The following is a 20,516-nucleotide window of genomic DNA, read 5'->3' on the forward strand; positions in this document are numbered from 1 at the left end:
CCAGCCACAGCTGGTCTTATACCGCTGTAAAATAGTAACAATGTTTCTTTGAAATAAATTCATGAAGTTTATAAATCATTACAGAGTCTTAAACTGACATTAAATGGCAGCCGGTGATCGAAATTGAAATTAAAATATGAAAATATATATAAATAATCACAACACAGTCATAACTTTGAGTAGGAAGGCATGTTTGTTGATGTGTGAGTATTTGTGTGTATATGCTCACAGATTCAGCACCTGGAGCAACAATGGCTCTGAGCAGCTGTGTGTTTGTGAAGCAGAGCTGAGCAGCAGCAGGACACCAGAGTGTGTTATTAAGGTCACAGTCAGCTCCGTCTGAGTCCACAGGAATTACACCGGCCTGCTTTACTGCTCCACTTTTAATGACCAGTTGTGGCAAAAAGATCAGTGGACATATAATTGCAAATGTCATAGATGTTGTAATAAGACGGAACCCAAAATAACATTTCAAGGACCGACGGCGTGGCGAATCAGCTTACGTTTGGCATGATCGGTTTTCATTGTGAACTTGTAAAAGTGCCTCAAAGAGAAAATGTTTCAGGCAGCGTTAGATGGAACAGAGCCTTTCATTTTTTGCAGATAAAAGAGGACCAATCGCAGCACACGGATGCAATTAAAGGGCCAATTATGTCAAAATTGTCTTATTCGCTCTGATGAAGTGCAACAACAGAACAATTTTCCGGTTACTCATGCAGTCATATAAACTTGGCACGTGGATTGCATTAGCGGTAAAAGAACACCTGCTTGACCTTGAAATGCTGCAGGCATCCTTCTTCACTCTTTTTTCTTGCGTAACACTCGTACACAGTGCGATGGATTCAAGTGCCCCTTTTTTTCTCTTTGGTTGGAGCGTTTTCTAGGTTGTGCTTCAGTATGCGGCAGGAGGTGTCAGCAGTTTGTTTCAGTCCCATAAAATGCCCGAGGGCTCCAGAGGAAGCAGCTGCTGAGAAATGAACATTGGTTAGAAGGACAAGCCTACTTAAGTTTGACTTCCCTCTGGGACTGTTCCATTAACACCATGATAGATTTATGAGTCTCTTGTCAGTCATACCCTTTGTTTGCTCATTATAGAGAAAGTTGAGCAGGAGGAGGTGCAGGCATCTTTAGAAACAAATTTTAATGATCTTGTCTCCTCCAACAAAACTCATGTTGTGCTTGTTTGGCTTTGGTAATGATTCTGTTTTCTTAGAGGAAAAAACCCTTATAACATTCCAATTACATCTGCCCTGCCAAGATAAAACAGCACATCTTGTGCCTCGGCACCATTAAATATCAAGACTTGGCAACAGATCTGTCTGAATCATTTTCAGAGGTGAGACAAAATGGGATTCAATTATGTTGATCATGTTTCATTTTACTTTGTTTATCTGCCTTTGGAGAGCACTTTCCAAACAAGCACTCTCTGTGTTGGCTCGCAGGAGGAAAATTCCTGCGCTTTCCAGAGGAACCCTGGGTAACATGACCAGCTTTGGAACAAGATAGCACAGCTCACTGTCACCTTGTTAGCAGCACAAGCATCCCCCACCATCACTCTGTAGCAAAGAGCTTATGTAAGGTATTTGACGTTGATGTGTTTGAGCCGTGGCTGTGTGTCAGTGGGTTCAGTGTTTTCATGTGCATGTGTACAGTATGTGTGTTTAATTTTCCATGTAGTCACTGCCCTTAAGTCTGGGACTTACCAACAGGTCTGGACCTGCTTTCCTCACTCCCAATTCAGCCTCGTGGGCTGCCAGTAATCCCTTGAGTACTGAGGGAGAGGGGTGGGGCTGGTAGGGTGGGGGTGCTCGGAGATAGTAAAAAAAAAATGTTGGTATGGTGTGCATCCTTGCAGGTAAAGGCAGTGCCAAGAGCGGGGCTGTACGTCTGGGAATTCTAGTGCTGGCGTAGCCGTTGGTGAAGCCCTGCAGGGCTGCTCTTCTTCAGTCAGTCCACACTCGTCAGAGTAAACAGGCATCTACTGCTTGCCCAGAAATAGACCACATGCACCTGGCATACGCCAAGCTTTTCCACTGGTGGATCTCTGGTGGACAGTCTTTACTAATTGCACAACCTGGTCTTGATGTGTGCTCTGTGCATGCTGAGTGAAGTATATCCCCATCAGCAAAGGATCAGATGAGAGATGTTTGAAGGTTAAGTGTGTAGGATTCAGAAGAATATATTGGCAGGAATGGAATATAATATAATATAATAAGTGTATTTTCTTTCATCTATAATCACCTTAAAAAACAGGGATTGTTGCACTTTCGTTACAATGAGCTGCTTATATCTACTTACGGAACTGCTTAGGGAACCAAACACTGGTTCAAGTTGAGGCTAATTGCATTTTTGTGTCAGCCACTTTAGTTAGCAGCCCCAAAGCAACGAGCTGAACAGCATTGAAAGAACAAATATTTTCTTTAACTTGGAAATGCTGTATGCTGTCTTTTTACTGGGTAAAATCACTGGGTCTGTTTGTTTTGGAGAGGAAGACGCCTCTGCGGATGATTCGGCTTCCAGTAAAAACCTCATGAACCTTGAGGAATCCTAACCAGGAGAAGTTTCAGCTGGTTGCAATCTGCAGTCCTCACCACTAGATGCCACTAAATTCTACACACTGCTCCTTTAAGTAGAAGAGTAACTTCATACTGAAAAGGTGTAGGAGGTGTTGTAGTTCCTCATTCATAGACCAAAACGACTAACACTAACAAGATTGAACATTATATTCTTGCTTTTTTTGTGATGAACAAAACAAAACTACATGTCTTAACGGTGATGGCATTCATGTCCACAACATTAGGTGTGTTTCAGTTTGTGCTCATTTCACAAAATGTTCACACCCCTTACCGTAATTTAATACACACACATACATATGCATGCACTGACAAGTGCAACACACACCTTCACAGCACAGCTCTCCGACAAGTGGAAACATTGCATGTGGTTTTATTTCCTCACAAAACTCTTCCACTCTGACGTGATAATTTAACATCAATGTTTATTTCAAATTGTTAAAATATTTACAAATTTCAAATGGTAAGTGCACTACAAAAAATATGTTAAACTAAAAAAATTGTGTTGGTTTTTATCCCTAAAACAAATCATAGAAGCTGAACTGATTCTTGAGCTGTGCAAAAAGCATCACACTTCAGATGAAAGTAAAAACTTGTCCTGAAATAAAAAAGGCAATAAATTGCCCCTAATTTGCTATGGCGATAAAAAACAAACAGCAAATGTGTGTACTGAGTCTGAATGACTTCCCTAAAACCAACACTACGACCACATCCCCTGACCCTCACCATCTAAAGACAACAAGCTGGCTGTAAATCCTAAGAGGGAGAAAACATGGTGTCATCACTCTTTCAACCATTCATGTTACTCATGGCTTTGACAGCACGGGAGGCTTCATAAGGACGAGCAGACATTCAACTATGAACACAAAAAGCATTGTATAAATCACGTGGGTTGAAAAAACAAACAAAGCAAGTAAAACTGATGGACGGTTCGTGTGAAACGTTGCTCAGATGGCTGACGACTCCAGCCTCTCTGTCAAAGGGAGTTTCCCCAGGTTGGACTGTCCCTGCGGTTGTCTGTTGTCCTTTACACCATAACTCTCTTCAAAAACACCTGTGGCGTTATCGTCCAGGAAAACCCCAACAACCACTGTTTCCACACCTGGGATTTAGCACCTTTAACTATGACCTCTTTAGGAAGATGACATGGAAATTACAGAAATGTCCCAGACAATCATCTGTGAAAACAAAAGTGTTCTTCCATTGAGGTCATTTTGGTCCTCGTGTCCTTTGGCATCCTTTATCCACATTTTAGGGGTTTTATAAATCATTTTTATCCTTTTCACTGTGACACCCTTTTAAGCATGTATATCACCTCGTTACAGATCTGTCCCTCCAACAAATAAATTAATTCATTTCAAGACAGATTTTTTGACTACTGCAAGTAAAAAGTGTTTACACACAGAAAATGATATTTGTAATGTCTTTATAAGGAACTCCACTGACTGATGTGCGTTCAAGATGATAATGGTAGAGCTCACAAGAGGAAAGGTTGACCACGAAGATCCCAATGGCTTTAAATATTTTGTTCCCTTCGTCCACATTATTCTCGTCCCCTTTATCTCCATTCACATGCTCCTCTCTGTGGTCTCAGACACATCTCTGTGTATGTTTGAGGGGAGGCAGAGCCGTGTGCCATGCTGTATTTTTAGCTACACTTGCAGGACTTCACAATCATATTGGACAGCTGCTCCACCTGAAAGTGAAAATCAACAGTGACGTGATAAATCATCTTCAAGTGTTGCTTTCACATAAAATGTTCTGTAAACATTTCACCTCAGGATGAAGGTTACTTGGCTGCAGTATAAATACCTTGTGTTGCCTGCCCACGTAGTAGAGGATTGGCAGGGGCTCTAGTGCCTGGGGAACACAGCAGGGTTGGGCAGAGGCTCCCGGGTTGTGATGCTTGTACAGGGCCAAAATCTGTAAACAATTATGTGGGGGAAAGACATGGAAACAGAGAACTTAGCTCAGAATTTCATCACCAACATGTGACGTGCAAAGCGGCTGTAACAGACAATGAATTTACAAGTTTGAGTTACAAGAGTGCTTTTGTTCAAATCCAGGTGTCTTGTTGAACAGTCTTTGCATAATCATTTATTTAATTCATTGTTAAAAACATTTGTAAATTAAAACATTAACTTAAATAATAATTAAGTTACGAATAATGTTTAACAGATTTTCCCTTTCCTAAAGTTTTAGTGAGTGCTGTTTTAGTGGCTATTCCACTCTGAAAAAGACTGAAGACTCAGACTAAATTAGCAAAAAACTGATACACATGACCGACTCAAAATGTTAGTTACATGTGACTACTGAACAAGCCTAAGAATCTACAGCCACACTAGTCACTGAGGCAACCTGTGGGGCTGAAAAATGAGGCCAACACGGAAAACTGCAGTTCCTCTAATGGCCACTTGAGGCTGGCTCCAAAAGTTAGTCAATCCTCAGAGACTTTCATGTTAATGCTAAACTTTACAGCAGAAATAAACATGTTTACAGCCTGGTAAAAATGGTTTTGGTCTCTTAAGCTATTTTTGGGGGGTTGAATTTTTATATAAATCACCCGTTTACATTTTATTAAGGCTTAAAGTTACACATAATTAAGGGCGGGCTGCCTTTAGTGACAGGCTGTCTGTGAGGCATCACCTTGGGTCGTCATTTAGATCCACCTCTCACAGATCCAACCTCTCGTCCAAAAAAGACACTTATGGCGCCAAGATGATGATGGCCGAAATGCCAAAATTGAGTCCATTATTTCATACAGTCAATGGTAGCGACTCACTACCATGCTAACATTTGCTAATTATCACTAAACAAAAGGTGTGTAGCTGAGGCTGATGGGAATGTTACTAGTTTTGTATGTATCTGGTAATTAAGTATAGTATTAAAGCTGACAGTGGCACTAGAAGTATGCTATTTTTCTAATTAATTGATTGAAGATTGTGAAAAAGGCTGATTGCAATTTTTTATAGCTTAATGTGATATCTTCGAAATGTGTTTTTTGCCCGACCAACAACAGCAAAATTTTACATTTTAAAGGGGTTCTATGCAAAATTCAGAGCATTTGAGTTGTCTGGACACAGTTTACAAAATGGCTGAGCCAGCGACTAGCAGCTAACACTGCTAACTCCATAAAAAGTGCTAAACAATGGGAACAGTGCTGACAGAGCTAACAGTGTTAACTACGGGAGAACTGGGGGCTGGGTGCTACGCTTTTGCGATGACACTGTCTAGATATCTGCAGTAACTGCTGTATGAACACAGTAAAGAGTGGTGGCCATGAGCTAGCCAGTGGGATACACACACATAGAGTTAGCCTGACTTCATTTTCTGTCTCTCTCATTCCCATGGCATCAAATACCAACACTTTATCACGATCCTTGATGTGATATCAACAGCATAGGCACCCTTTAGTGTCTCTTTGAGATGCACCAGGCTAAACTAACTTCAATATAAACCCATGCAAACCAATGAAGCTGAGAGCAACTGACATAGTATGAGTGAGGGGAGGTGGACGGGTCAAACAAAATCATTTGTATCATCTAGGAGTTATGTTACATAACAAACACACTCGTTTTAAGCAAAAACATTATCTTTTTTTAGTTGTTTTGTTGCCCAAATGTGACAGTTTCACAACATTTACCACATGTTACACTGTGTTTTCAGCTGTGGCTCAAATGGGCACACAAAAGAGTGCCCTATGTGTTGCAATGTGATGTGATGCCAAGGGGTGTTATTGTCTGCTCAAGATGCCATTACTATACCATTACTATGTCCTTACATAGCAAATAGTGGTTTGCTGTTATATTAATGCTCTGAAGGTTGCATACAGAACCTTTAAGAAGCTGTAACATTGAATGTTTGACTTTTCTTCTCAATGAACAACTAAAATGATTCATCAGAATTGTTTATTTTCTGTCAACCAACAGAGTGATGGACATTTTAGCACTAATGTAACTCCTCTCAACAAGCCGTTACAACACAAACTTCACCACTTCATGTGTTTCACACTACTGGTATGTGAATCAAAACAGTCCTTCAGTAACCAGAGGGGGAGAAAATCATGTTTTGAGGAATCTTTCCGTCTGAGCTGCCAAACCTTCAGTCAGCCATGTGATCAGATGTGATTTGCACACTACAGTGAGTTGTTGCACTATACCTGTGAATATTTGTTTTCAGCATTCCAGATGTAGGTGCAGGACCCCATGCAGTAGTTAGCGTTGTAGCCTGTTGGCTTATGTATCCACTTCCAGCCCAGATCTTTCCTGAAGTCGATATACAAGCTCCGCACGCAGCAGGTCTCTGTCTGACTGCATGTGAGGAAACAGAGAAACATCAGCTGTAGAAGGTACATTTTCAACATCAGTCAGTTTTAAAGCTGCACTAAGGAGAGTTTTAATGTAAAATTACACGTATCCTGTCAGTGTAAAAGCTGCATTTTTTCCCAGCCTAAATAAGACCCAAAGATTTACTGTATTTACCTAAATGAAAGTCGGGCGTCTGACTTACTGCAGCCACTTCTTTCCTGAAGCAAGTAACACATTAAATATAGGCTACAATACAAACTGTCTCTTTAACGCCCAGACACACCAAACCGACATAATGAACTGGTGATGTCTGTTGCGTTTCCTCACCACAGCTGTATCTCAGCCAAAAAGGTGTGCTTGAACACACCGCAAAGACTACAGCCAGCAGCCAATGAGCACAAATGTTCTGCACCTGCGTAAGAGGAAATAACTGTCCATACCAGCAGCTGCAGGTAGTTTGTATTTGTCAGTTAAAAGGGAAACCAGAAGACCGACAGTATGGATTCAATACCTTGGTTAGCCAGTTAGCACACTGTTAACACAACCCGTTAAAACAACCTGTTGAATGCTCCTAACAACTAATGTCCCTGATGTTTTCACATTTAAACTTAGACGAGTCAACTAGACTAACGGTAAAAAAGCACTCAGAAAACAATCAAATTTTAGCACAATTTAATCTATAGGGGTAAAAATTGTCTGAAAAAATGTGTATATTACAAGAGCCATTTGATATTGTTAATCTTATTTATTTAATTAGCAAATTGTGTTATACCACTGAAATGATTGTTGCTTTGCACTGTGCAGTATGAACACTGCATGCTATCCTACAATACATAACAAACACCTCACTAAATGAAAATTAACAAGTAACATTTATTGAAAACAATATTCTTTCAGAAATGTGCTTGACTTGATTACAACAGCATTTTTATTTGGTCAACACAATCACATAAAATAATAATAATTTTACTGATTACTTCAACTGACTTGTATTTGTAGTGCCAACTAGTACGGGTGGCAACACTTAATTGACTGTTCAACTAATCATGCACATTTCCAATATTTACTGTATGCTAGTGAAGAATAACAAAAACAGTTACACACCATTTCCACTCACAAGCTCAATAGTTAAAGAAATAACTTACCTAATATACCAAGTGTGTATCAATGTCACATACTCTTTACTGTAGCCATTTGTTTGCTTTCCTCACATCTGTTTCTCTTCTGGTGCAATGAGCTGAACTGCCAATCAGAGTGATTTCATTAACCGACAGCCTCACCATGAACAACAACAGACGACAAAGGCCGACCAGGGCCAACTAATGCCAACAGACGCACCACAAAAACTAGGGTGACAGAAACTCACTGACAGCCCAACACTCACCAACGGCCGATCATTGGCTTCTTGTGTCAGGGCCCTAAGATTTACTCTGTTTACCTAAATGAAAGTCTGGTGTCTGATATACAGCAGCTACTTTACAGAAGAAAGTGACAAATCAAGTGTAAAATACAAACTGTCCCTGTAAGGCCCAGAAACACCAACTGACTGTCTGCTGTTGGTCAACATCAGGCCATTGGTGAGCGTCTGTCACGCGGGTTTGTGCAAAGTGTCCCGAACCATTGGCACTAGTCGGCCCTCATCAGTTTTTATGGCTAATTCAGCATTTTGACTATACATCGGACCTGATGGAGCCCATCGATGAGTGAAATCTCTCTGATTGGCACGAGAAGAGACACAGAAGTGAGAAAATCAAACAAATGGCTGAAGTCAAGAGGGCGTGAGATAAAACAAACTTGTTATGTTGAGTAATACTTTCTTTTTAGCTATTGAGCTCTTTAGTAGAAACAGTCGTTAATTGTTTTTGTGGTTGTTTGCTAGTGCACTGTAAATCTCGTGTTTTGGTGGTTGTGTTGTTAATATGCTATCTGGCTAACTAGCATCTTGAATCCATCCTTTCGGTCTTCAAGTTTCCCATTTTAAATGACAAATACAGATTATTGCTGCCTGCTGCGATGGAGAGTTATTTCCTCTCAAGCAGGTGCAGGACATGTGCTAGTTGATCATTGGCTGTAGTTTTTGCAGTGTGCTCAAGTACAGCTTTTTGCCCGAGGCACAGACGACGTGAGGCGATGCATTCATTGCCTCTTGTTCTTTGACATCAGCTTGGTGTGTCAGGGCCTGAACGGCACTGAGCAGTTCTACAGCACATGTGTGCCTCAGAAGAAAGAGTAGATTGGTGGTTTGAACCCCAGCTCCTCCTGTGCACACATCAAAGTGTCTTTGAGCAAGACACTGAGCCCCAGTTGCTTCACACTGCAGCTCAGCCTTGCGTTAGTGTGTGTGAGGGGATGAATGAGAGGCACATTGTAAAGTGCTTAATCCAGCTGAGGTTGAAAAGCTCAGTAGTCTATTTACCATACAGTGATCGAAGCTGCCTGTACGTTAGGTTAGCTTTAAAAATGTCAGTGAAATAAAACACAACAGAACAGTGTGATTGCTTACGCTGTACACGTATCCTTTACATCCGTGGAGCGTTTTTTGCGCGAGGTGAGGTGGCTGCTGACGTTCTGAGGGATGGACATGGTCAGGATGTAGGGTGGTTGCTGTGTCATCGTTTGTATCAATCCTGTGTCTCCCCTACCAGTATTTATCCCAGAGATGGTAAAACTGAAGCCGCGGTCATCACTTATCTGGCCGCATTCACAAAACAGCCGAAGTTGGAAACTCCGCTCATCCTCTGGTAAGACAAAAATTTAGAACTGTGATCAATTTAAAACTGGTTGGTTACTTTTTCTGTAAAGGTAAATATACTCCGGAACCAAACAAATGGACAGAGGTCACAGTAGTATCAGATCAATAAATGAAGCTTGTTTCTCACCATTCCCTTTGAGCCAGTTCTGCAGGGTCTCAGTGACATCGAAGGACAGCCATTTGTTTTTCCACTGATTGGTGATGAAGCGGGAAGCGAGGTAGCGGGATGTTGTCCCCATATCCTGATACAGCTCCACCCGCTCCTCAGCAGTAGGTATGTTAGTTTGCCTGATGAGCATCCGGAGCTCAGCACTGGTCAGCAGGCGGTAATCCCCCACACTCCGCCGTATCTCGGAGATGTCAAAGAACATCGGGATAATTTTTGACGTCTTGGTGGTTCCCGTGTCATTTTTTGCTGTGGGATTGAAAACAATTACTCATTAGGAGATTTGACAAAACCATTTTGTGCTTGACTTTATCTCAACACTGATTCTGAGTTTTTGGATGTTTAAAGGCACAACATGCCATGTATGAAGGAATATAAGTGAGAAAAAGCCTACTGGCCTGTCATATAATGTGTGTCTCAAAACAACATTTTCCCTAAAGAAGGGAAATTACTTTGAATGGGAATTGTAATTATAAATGCTCTAACTTTTTGATCTGCATCTTTAAGCTATTTATGATATTTGTTAGTATTTTAGCATCAGTTATTTATCCAAAAAAAGAGTGCTGGCAGTGAGACCAAGTCATTGTTTTGCAAGTTACAAATAAGTCTCTGCACTCAAGTCCCAAGTCAAGTCCCAAGTCCTAACCCTTGAGTCCTAAACAAGTCAAAATGTGCTCTTCCCCAAATGTAATGCCATGTGGCGAGTATGCTGAATATTGTTTTCAATAAATGTAATTTGTTAACTTTTATTTAGTGAGGCGTTGTCGTCTTCTTTAGGATAATGTGCAAAATCCATAATGCACGGGGCAAAGTGCAAAACATATCAGCAGTATTTAAAACAACATCTGGTTACTGAAAAATGTGATTCATGATTTTAAATGGCTCCTAGAATGTATGCGATATTATATCGGACAGTGTACACCCTTGTAGATAATACTGTGCTAAATCTGGATTGTTTTTTAAATGCTTTCCTGCTTTTAGACTAGTAGACTAGTCTAAGGTTAAACTTCCATTGAAATGTCAGGGAAATTAGTCGTTAGGAATGGTCCTTGTAAAACACTTTGCTGCAATATCTCTTGGCACAAGAACGCAGGATTTTTCAACTAATAAAACATGACAACTAGACAAATGGATGCTCTCACAGGACAATTAATGGATGTAAGGTTCAAAGAATCAGGTCCTTACTGAGCTTAAAAGTTCAGCTAATTTGAGCTGTGAACATTTTTCTGTATTACACTATGTTCAAAATTCCTTTTAGTAAGTCTTTACTTATTTTCATACTTGATCCACACATCAATGCAATTTTCTGAATGATGTAACAGTAAGATGTTTATTACTCTGTTTTTCATAAACAAACTTCAGAATTCTTTGCACACACTAATAAAATGTAATAGCCAAATCCACAGTGTTACTCAATAATCTTAACTGCAGCCAAACATTCATCTCTTCCAGCTGCTGTAAAGTTGACCATAGAGAGTGTTTTGTGTTCTTACAGTATTCCTGCCCATATTTGCAACTTTTATTCCGGAGCCTGCCCATATCATGACAGCAGGAACGTTCCTCCTGCAGAGGCTGATAGAAAACAGAGCCAAGCTACTGAAGACTTTAACACCATAAATCTACCAGCGTTACATTACAAAGGATTAAGTAGAAGGGAGACGTGCAAAGATAAGAAGGCAGATGATCGCTATTGAAACACCGTGCAGAAAGACAGAGAGTGGGAGGAGGTGTAGAAGGAGGGGGTTGTAACCGACAAAGAAAACAGCAACATGAAGAATGCACTCATATGAATGTAACACAGTTGTGAGGGGTGGAAGGGTGTAAGTGGGGGTGCAGAGAAACTGGAGATGTGTATCAATGGAGCTCGGGTCTGGCTCAGGCCCAAACCTTCTACTCTGCCTCAGCCTGCCAAAGCCAGGATTCTCTGCTCTCAAGTCCGGGAATTACTCTCTGACAGGAGCTACAGCCCAGCCTTGCATACTTGTGATCCAGGCTATACCAGGAGCCATGGCTGCTTGTGTATCATTTACCAGTATCACCATCTGTGTTGCTGCTTAGGTAGTGTTTCACCCCTAGTAGTGAAGCCAAACTGAAACTGAGAAAAGAGCTGGTGCAGAGTGTAAAGGGAAACGAGATGGCATTTTACTGGTCCCACCCAGAGCATAGTCAAATGTTTGGTTGTAATTGCCTAAATGGAAACACAGAGTGTCAGTACAGTATGAAGTGCAGTGAACTGGCAAGGATGTACCAAGCAACGCCAAGCACGGAAAGTCATCGTCTCCGGCCAGTTTGAGTAAACTGAGATAAATGTGTTAAGGGTTAGAGAAGTGTTTACGAAACAGGAAATTAAGTCACTTCCTCTAAGAAGCATACTGGCTGCATTGCCATAATTATGGTGAAGCTTTATCCTCACTTCTACTTTCCAATTAACACAGCTTGAATTGTCTTCCTATTACTAAATTGCTCATCTGCTCAAAATACAAAGTGCAAAATCTCTTCTTCATGCTCAGCTGAGAAAAGGCCTCCAGGTAGGGGTAAAGATAGTACCCCAGCTTGCATACTAACATGGGTGTGGGGGGATTTGTGTGTTGAATCAGGGCCTATCTGCAGGTAAGCTGGGGACAGCTGTTGTGACAGGTAGGGAGACAGCACTGTAATTACCAGTGGGAGGAACCAGATTCCAGCAACAGGCTAAATATCTGCCTCCTTCATACGCTCAACTACACCCTCCTAGAGCTCACTAGTCAATCTCTAGTGTCCCACCTCACTCTGTTTTACACAAACGGACCCCCGTTTCTACTCTTCTTCATCGTAGGGTAAATAAAATAAGTACTCAGTAAACTCATTTCACTCCTGTGAATGGTGCAAAGTGGCTAGTGTTCACTGTGTTTATGAGCTGAATTACATTTGGACCAACACCATGTTGAACGGGAGAGGTGAATTTGTGTGGGCTTCAAGGGGGGTGGGGGATGTGACTGCTAATTTACTAAGGGAATCTAGCCTAATCCACCACACAATTACCATGATGGAGGCTAAAACTATTAAGTTCTAAAATGTTCTGCACACAGATATGCATGCCCGCAGGCATTTTTTGGGGTATCAGGAAAATGTGAGTCGTACAATAAAAAGAACCGCAAATTGAAGTGACGAATAGGATTTGCTAATGGATATTTTAAAACCGTGTTCTCCACTTGGCTTCTTTTTTAATTGCTTTGCTCAAACACAGTCCTCTGTCTTTTAAGAGCAGAGGCTGAATTGTCTCCCACACCCTTTTGTGTGTGTGTTTTAAATAATTGCAAAACATTTCTTGCTGGGCCTGCACATGTACACTCATGCACTTCCATTTCCCAGTATGTAGAGGTTGAGTCTGTTTTAAGGCCCTGTGCTGAGGGATAAATGGATACGATCTTTTAACCAAGTCTGTATCATAACAATGTGTATAGTATGTGTAAATGAACTACGTTAAATTCTCTCCATCTTACCAGTGGCCAGATCTCCGTGCTCATGTCTCAGCTCAAAAAAACACGTCACCTGGTGGATTTTGGCTGGCTCTAGGACTGTCGCTTGAACTACCCAGCCCCAAGGAACAGCGTCAGCCTTTTAAGACAATTTTACAAAATAGCCAAATAGAATTACAACGTCAAGGGATATCGCTTGGAACCAAAAAGACTTTTTCTCGTAGACTTACATTGTGAATGAGATGTCTGTAAATCAGTGGATTACTGTTGAAGGTCTAGTTACCGAAACACTGCAATAAATATATTTCTTTGGCAGGTAAGAGTGCGTGTGGGAGTTTCACTGCAAACTGAGCTGCTTGATTGCTCTAGTGCGCTTGCTCTATGGGCCTCACAGTTCGGAAAATCCGAGTAATTTTATGCTGGGGTAACAGAGCTTTTTTGGCCTCGTGTGCCACTGAGCAACTTTCATAGGAATGAAAGACTGCATTTTTGTTTGTCCACCACCAAGGACACAAAGAGCACAGAAGCAAATCAAGAAAGACCCACCCCTCTCTCTCAAACTCAAATCAAACGGTAAAACTAGGCAATGCTGTTTTTTTGCAATGCTCATTAGGTAAAGGTAAAGGTAAAGGTAAAGTTCCACTGATTGTCACACACCTGAATGTGTGAAATTTGTTCTCCGCATTTGACCCATCCACCGAGGGAGCGGTGAGCAGCAGCGGTGCAGCGATGCTGAGTGTCAAGCAGGGAGGCAATGGGTCCCATTTTTATAGTCTTTGGTATGACCCGGCCGGGGATCGAACCCACGACCTCCCAGTCTCAGGGCGGACACTCTACCACAAGGCCACTGAGCATTACCCATGCCATTGGAGCAGAGCTGCACCAATCACATCAGTGTATCTGATATAGGCGGGCCAGAGGCGAGCTAAACAGATGATGACAGCGCTGCGACGACGAAGTCCGGATTCAGTCAGTTAACATTGCAAGATGGCTACGGATGAACACCAGTTGTTTGAAATGGCTTTGGCCGCTACAGTGAACGAGTTAGACTTGGCTTTTTCTCTAAAAGAGGAACAGAAGACGGCGCTCGAGTCTTTCCTTTGCAAGAAGGATGTTTTTGCTGTTTTGCTGACCGGATACGGCAAGAGTCTAATCTACCAGTTAGCTCCGCTGGTAGCTAAGCTCTGGATACGTTACCCCGTGTATTGTTCTGATAGGTCGTAGTGTTATCTAATTGCGTGCAGTGATATTTTCAAATTCATGCTTGGTGCCACCCATCGAGTTAGGCCATTTGCATTACTCATAGCCAGACCCCAAATCTTTCTAGATTTGGGTCTGGATTTCCAGGCTACTGTAAAAGACACCTTGAACTGCAAACAAGGACTCTTTTTATTCTGAATTTTTGAGCCATGGAGGTTTTATCTTTGTAAAACTGTCCTCAAGCCGAAGAAATCGATTTAGAAATCTGTAAGGCCATTACAATGTAAAGTCTATAAGGCAAGTGGAAACTTGCAGACAGGGCCAGCGGGAGAAACACTACTGCACATATTCAATGGGCCTCATACCATGAAAGTAAACCCAGGAAGCGAGAAAATTGTTTTTGTGTATGTACCAGCAGTATTGGAATGAATAGGCACCATCTTCAGATCCGCTATGTAGTTATAATTATACATCTATATCTCAACTCTCATCAAACTCTGTTCGCATGGTAAAACTAAGCAAAGCTGATCAAATATAAACTTGCCTAAAATGTCTTCACAAACATATTTTAGTGCACTGTTTGGCTGTAATATGAGAATTTGTGGACAGGGAGCAGGCATCTTACTGTTTCCTGTATTGAGAAAATGAGGGCTGAAAATAAGCAAAGTTGTGCTGATTTAACATCAACCAAAATTCTGTTTCTGCAATGCCTTTTTCTTGCTTAAAGTATTTTTCAGAAACATATTTTGGTTTACTGTTTATCTCTAATTTCATATTGTTTGTTACCAGTTGGCAGCCATATTTTTTCCTGTGGGAAAAAAGCCAACCTCGCATTACGTCACCAAGCAGCAGGAGCATTAACTGGTCCAGTGCGGCACAGTGCATTCTGGTAATTATATGTTTTCTACCTCAAGCAAAAGCAAATGCCACAGCACTTTTCCTGTGTTTTCTATTTCTAGCACCAATTTCAATTTCAAGTATTAGTGTCTTTCATTTGCATAGACAGCTCAGTTTCATGAGAGAACATCTTTCCAGCAGTGAAACACTTCTTCAAGACAGTGGATGGGTGTTCTCTGGCATTCCACTGAGGTAGGAAACACATGCTCCCCATGGGCACCGCTTGCACCGGACCTGAGTCACACTCAAGATCTCAGTGGCCATCAGCCTGCCTTCCTTCCTGCCAAGCTGCCCTGTCACAAACATGCTGCAAACACACTGATAATAAGCTCAGGAAACCCAGCAGAGAGAGAGAGACAGACAGAAAGAGAGAGAGAGAGAAGGGTAATCATGGGCAGAGAGATATGGGAATGAAATGTGAAATGGTCAGGGAGAAAGAGATATGATGGAGAACAAGTGACAGGATAAGCAAGGGAGAACCCAGTGCTCAAGTTACAGGAAACCCCCAATCCCTGAGGGACAGAGAGAGAGAGAGAGAGACAGAGAGAGAGAGACAGAGACAGAGAGAGAAAGAGAGAAAACGAAAGAGAGGCAGGGTAAGGGCAAATTTTCTCAATTTTCCCATAATTCCCTCCTGTTCTTTGGTTTTCATCTAAGCAGAACAAAATCATGCCCCTTCATTTTGAAAGTTCCTTTGTTCTCCCTTTGGTCTGCACACTCCTGAGCACCGTCCATCCACTCAAGTCTTCCTTTTGAAGTGGTGGATAAAAGAGGGATAGTGTGGATGCCTGCCTGATAGGGTGAGGAGTATAGGCATGTAGAGAACAATAGAGCAAAGCAACAAACTAAGAAAAAAGTCTGTTTATCATAATAGTTTTGGGAGTCATTGCAAAACTACAGCCAAAAACCATTTGGCTGAACAAACAGCGTATGCGGGCAAGCCAAACAAACATCGCTAATAAAGCAGTAAAAATGCCATAGACACCACGAAAGCAACACGGAGCATAAGACCAGATGCAAAGCACAGTTCTCCTGCTAACTTGTTATGCCTGTGATCTCTGAACTCCTCAGGCTGCCTGAAGATGTTGGGTGGAGATCAGAAGGGGTACATATGTTGAGGGAATTTATGGAGGAGATTGGAATTGACACCAGCCATTGGGCATATGCTAATTAATTTGGGCTGTAGCCTCAAAGTTTGGAACGTGAAATATTGGCTTTAATGACAAGACACCTTCTTTGGCTTTATTTGTATGCAGTAGTTCTTGCTATAAATAGATTTCCCTCTGTCAATAGCAGTTGTGAATGTAAGACCTGAAGAAAAACGCAGGGAGCTTCTACCCTCTGAGCGGAGCACGAGACCAGTTGCTATAGAACAGGGCCGGTCAATGAATGTTATTGCCACGTTGTGCCATTGTTATTGTTCAGAAAGTGCCTCCAATGTGTCTATGTCACACTAGAGGCTGACACTGTTGTCCTACATGTCATGCCCATCATGCCTCTTTTGCTTCTGAGACACCAGCATTCTATTAAAAAAAAACACACTAGAGCGACACCATGCAAATGTTGTTTGGTTCTGTGTAAAAATACAACGGCAGTGTAAAGAAGGGTCTCTGTGGCGGCCCTACAGTGCAATCTTTGTGTAACAAAGGCTACTGTGTCCTTTTCCTAATTCATTTACTTCAATAAAGATTAAACATGACCGTTAACTTTAGTCTTTGTTGTTTTTTTCTGAACCAGTAATAAATATAACAATTCGTATAGGGGCAAGTAAAAATTGACTATGAGCAAGTAGATTTTTGTCCCACTTGCCCGACCGGAAAAGTGAAAAACAAAACATTGACGTGGAACCCTGTAATCATCTTCAGGATCTTTGCTGTGTGTGTGCGTGTGTGTGTCTTGAGCAGTTTGCCTGAAGTGCCTGTAAATGTAGGGAGCATAAATCACCATTGTACTATTACTTGACATTCTTAGTGCTGTAGTTAAGCCATCAGCAATTTCCCTCATTCTTGACAATGGGTGTCAGTGTGCCACAATACTTGACTGATGTGTTCTGAATGATCTGGCACTCACCGGTCATGTTGAACTTGTGCAGGACCTTGGCAAAGTACTCTTCCTCCTCCTGCTCTGTGGAGATGTCTGTCTGGACCTCGGTCTGCTGCTCCTTCAGCATCTCCTTGGTGCTGTTGTAGAGGGACAGTAGGGTGGAGGGGATCTCCTCCTCATCTCCTGCCTGATCTGGCTCTGGCTCTTTTGGCAAACGCAGTTTGCTGAGGATCTGGCTCCTGATGGCTTCGATGCGCTTTTTCTTCACCATCTCTAGGTCCAGCGTCTTACACGTAGACATACCACTTACATTGCCCACCATGTACACAACCATGAGCATCATGAACGTCAGCTTCATGGTGTCGACCTGACTGTTTGCACCCACGTAAGCACTTTGGTTCTGAGCAAATTCTCCCTTACCTTTTCTTTCACTGCCTTGCCTCCAACCGGGGATGCTTAGGGAACAGTGAATCACTCAGGGGAGAGGTGTGAGTGACGCAAGGTGTTTACACACAGCGGAACAATTAATGCAGTGTGGAGAGTCCGAAGAGTTCAGGACTGCTGGTGCCACCGCTGTCACTGCTGCTGTGAAAACCACCTAAAACTTTTGCCCTCTTTGCATAGAGGCAGATGGAGAGAATCCCAGTGGGCGGACAGACGTGGAGTGATGAGCCAGCCTCTGACTCAGCCACACAGGTAACACAATGACGTCCCAGACGCTGAAATGAGTTCAGAGTGGAGCTGTCAAATACTAACAGAGCCCAGCCAAACATACAAACAGACAGCACCACCAACACTTAGAAGGCCCTCACTGAGTCCACAACAATCAACACTCAGATAGGTAACGGAGCTGATTCTGTACTCAAAGACTAAATTGTGAATGTGATTTCAAGACCTGCAATATCAAATTGAATCCCTTCCTACTCAAAGCAAGTACATAAACCTCCACATGTCAGCTCAAGGTTGTGTTGCTTACCAGGCTTAACTTACAAAAAATTATTAGTGGCAGAGCCCAACGTACTTACTGCCTAAATCTACCACTTTTCAGCTGACACTGCTTCTTGTCCTCCTTGACCCACAAGGTCTCTTCATAGATTATTGAGGACTGCTCTTTACATGGGTGTAATGTCAAGGTCCTTTCTAAACGTCTCTAAGGAAGAGAAAACAGCAGCGATACGTCCTGTGCTTTAAGTGGAAAAACTGCCTTCCTGTTTCTCTGCTGGTGAAGTTTGATCAGATGACCCCTGAGGCTTTGGGTCAGGCCAGAGCCAATTAGATATCCACAGTGCAGAGAAACAAGGTACAATGTGGTATTTAAAATCTCACTGACTTACACCAGTCGCAAACATATGCAGCCAAGACCTAAAGAAACGTCCCCACAGATCTGATAAACTTGTATCGCTCTCCTCTCTCACTACCTCTTTTTAGCAATAACAGCATGTGATCTGATCTGTGTACAGCTGCAGTTCACCAGAAAATGCTTCAGCGCCTCCGACTCATGCCGACTTCACACACAGAGCAGCTGCCTCTGTAACTGTGTCTTCATTCTCAAACACAATAATGTGATCTCAGGCGAGGGATGTTATCAGAAGATAAAACCACAGCTTCTGCCAATCAAACCCTGTCCTCATGTAACAAAATGTTAAGTTTTGACACACCTTCTCTTTAACTGGGTATCATCCAGACACAGCAGCAGTACCGGCAGCAGTAGCAGGAGTAACAGTCCCTCTTAGCTCACACTGTTGTGAGAATCAGATTGTAGTCTTGTCTCTGTCCATCCATCGGTATCATCTTGTTTATGCCCTCTGCAGCTCCTTCACACCTTCCCTCTTGAGTCTCATCTGACACAACTCCCTATTCACACCTCTATTTAACTCCCTGCCTCTCTCCCCGTCTCTTGAGCGCTCCCTCTCTCTTGGTGCTTGTCAGAGCTTGCTGGTGACAAAGTGATTTGTGGGAGCTCGGCTAACTTTTCTCTCGCACTCCCTCGCTCTGCCTCTCTCTCTAACTCTTCTTTTCTTTCTGGTTCCTGTTACTCGTCTAATAGAGCGGGGAGCTCTCCGCCCAGGAAATGAGGGTAACGGCCGCAGTGTAAAACATCTGCTGTTTAACAGAGCTCTGCTGCCTGCCTTCTGTCCACATCAGGAAGCCAGGAGCTCAACACTCTGAATGACTGACTTTAGAGGCACCAGCTCTCTCACACTCTCTGGCCTGTCTGCCCACAGAGGCAGTGATGACTGACATGTCAACAAGCCCTGCATGGCACCAGTGTCCCGCCAACTGACCGCCACATTTACCTGGTGGCTGTGAAGGTGAACGCCTGCCAGGCCAAAGAACTGAGCAACTTGGGAGCAGCGTGTCTAAAAGTAGAATGGTGAATGTCAAGGGATGGAGAGCCAACAGGGCTGGACTGTGTGGTGCAGTGACCTAGGTCTGGGTGCTTTTTAGAGGTTGGATTGTGTATTTTCAAAAGGAAGGCAAGACTAAAACAAACCGGTGATGGTTTCAATCATTTTTTCTCTGTCTGTACAGGGAAGTAAAGATAGTAAATTGTTCTTTGGTCTTGGATTTTTTTAGGTTTTGCCCAAATGTGTTTCACATGTTTGTTTATTGTCTTCCATTCAGTGTGACAGTTATGAAGAAAGAGCCATTCATCATACACTGGCAATAAGTGGTGACATTTAACATAGGGAAACTCAACGCAAAAATCCCCTAAAATACCAGCACTAATAACAACTGAAAACAATGATGACTCAAACAAAGGCACTATAGACAATTAGTCCCACAGTCTCAACAACACTGTATCTCTGATTACCACTGACGATAAGCAGGTGGGAATAACATGAGTGTGGCTATCAACTGTCAACAACTATTACTGTAACTTGCCCTGTTGTGTTGATCTGTGGGAGCTTTGATGGGTGAGCACTGCCACCCGGTGGCCAAAGATGGTGCATCATTTAAAGGATTTTCATCCTGGTAAAAGGGCAACGAGGGCAACTGGGCAGCTGTGCTGAGCACATAGCAGCTGAACTTCTGGGGGTCATCCTTGTTGAGCAACTATCCTGGCAGAGGCACACTGATAAAATATTTGGGGAAAATGAGGATAGGTACACCTATGAC

The 20,516-nt window shown here is 42.4% G+C and overlaps 1 protein-coding gene across 1 annotated transcript; it reads right to left on the reverse strand.

The window, feature by feature from the left end:
* Positions 1–2,980: 2,980 nt before the first annotated feature.
* On the reverse strand, positions 2,981–19,436 carry tgfb1a (transforming growth factor, beta 1a). Its single transcript, XM_033631740.2, has 7 exons — positions 19,055–19,436; positions 17,424–18,115; positions 9,760–10,047; positions 9,384–9,618; positions 6,733–6,883; positions 4,386–4,496; positions 2,981–4,269 (listed from the first exon to the last, which is right to left on the reverse strand). Exons 2-7 carry the CDS (start codon positions 17,752–17,754, stop codon positions 4,222–4,224), a joined length of 1,164 nt encoding a protein of 387 aa, XP_033487631.1. The 5' UTR covers positions 17,755–18,115; positions 19,055–19,436; the 3' UTR covers positions 2,981–4,221.
* Between the last annotated feature and the right edge of the window lie 1,080 nt (positions 19,437–20,516).

This window comes from Epinephelus lanceolatus, chromosome 4, assembly GCF_041903045.1.
Source record: "Epinephelus lanceolatus isolate andai-2023 chromosome 4, ASM4190304v1, whole genome shotgun sequence".
NCBI lineage: Eukaryota > Metazoa > Chordata > Actinopteri > Perciformes > Serranidae > Epinephelus > Epinephelus lanceolatus.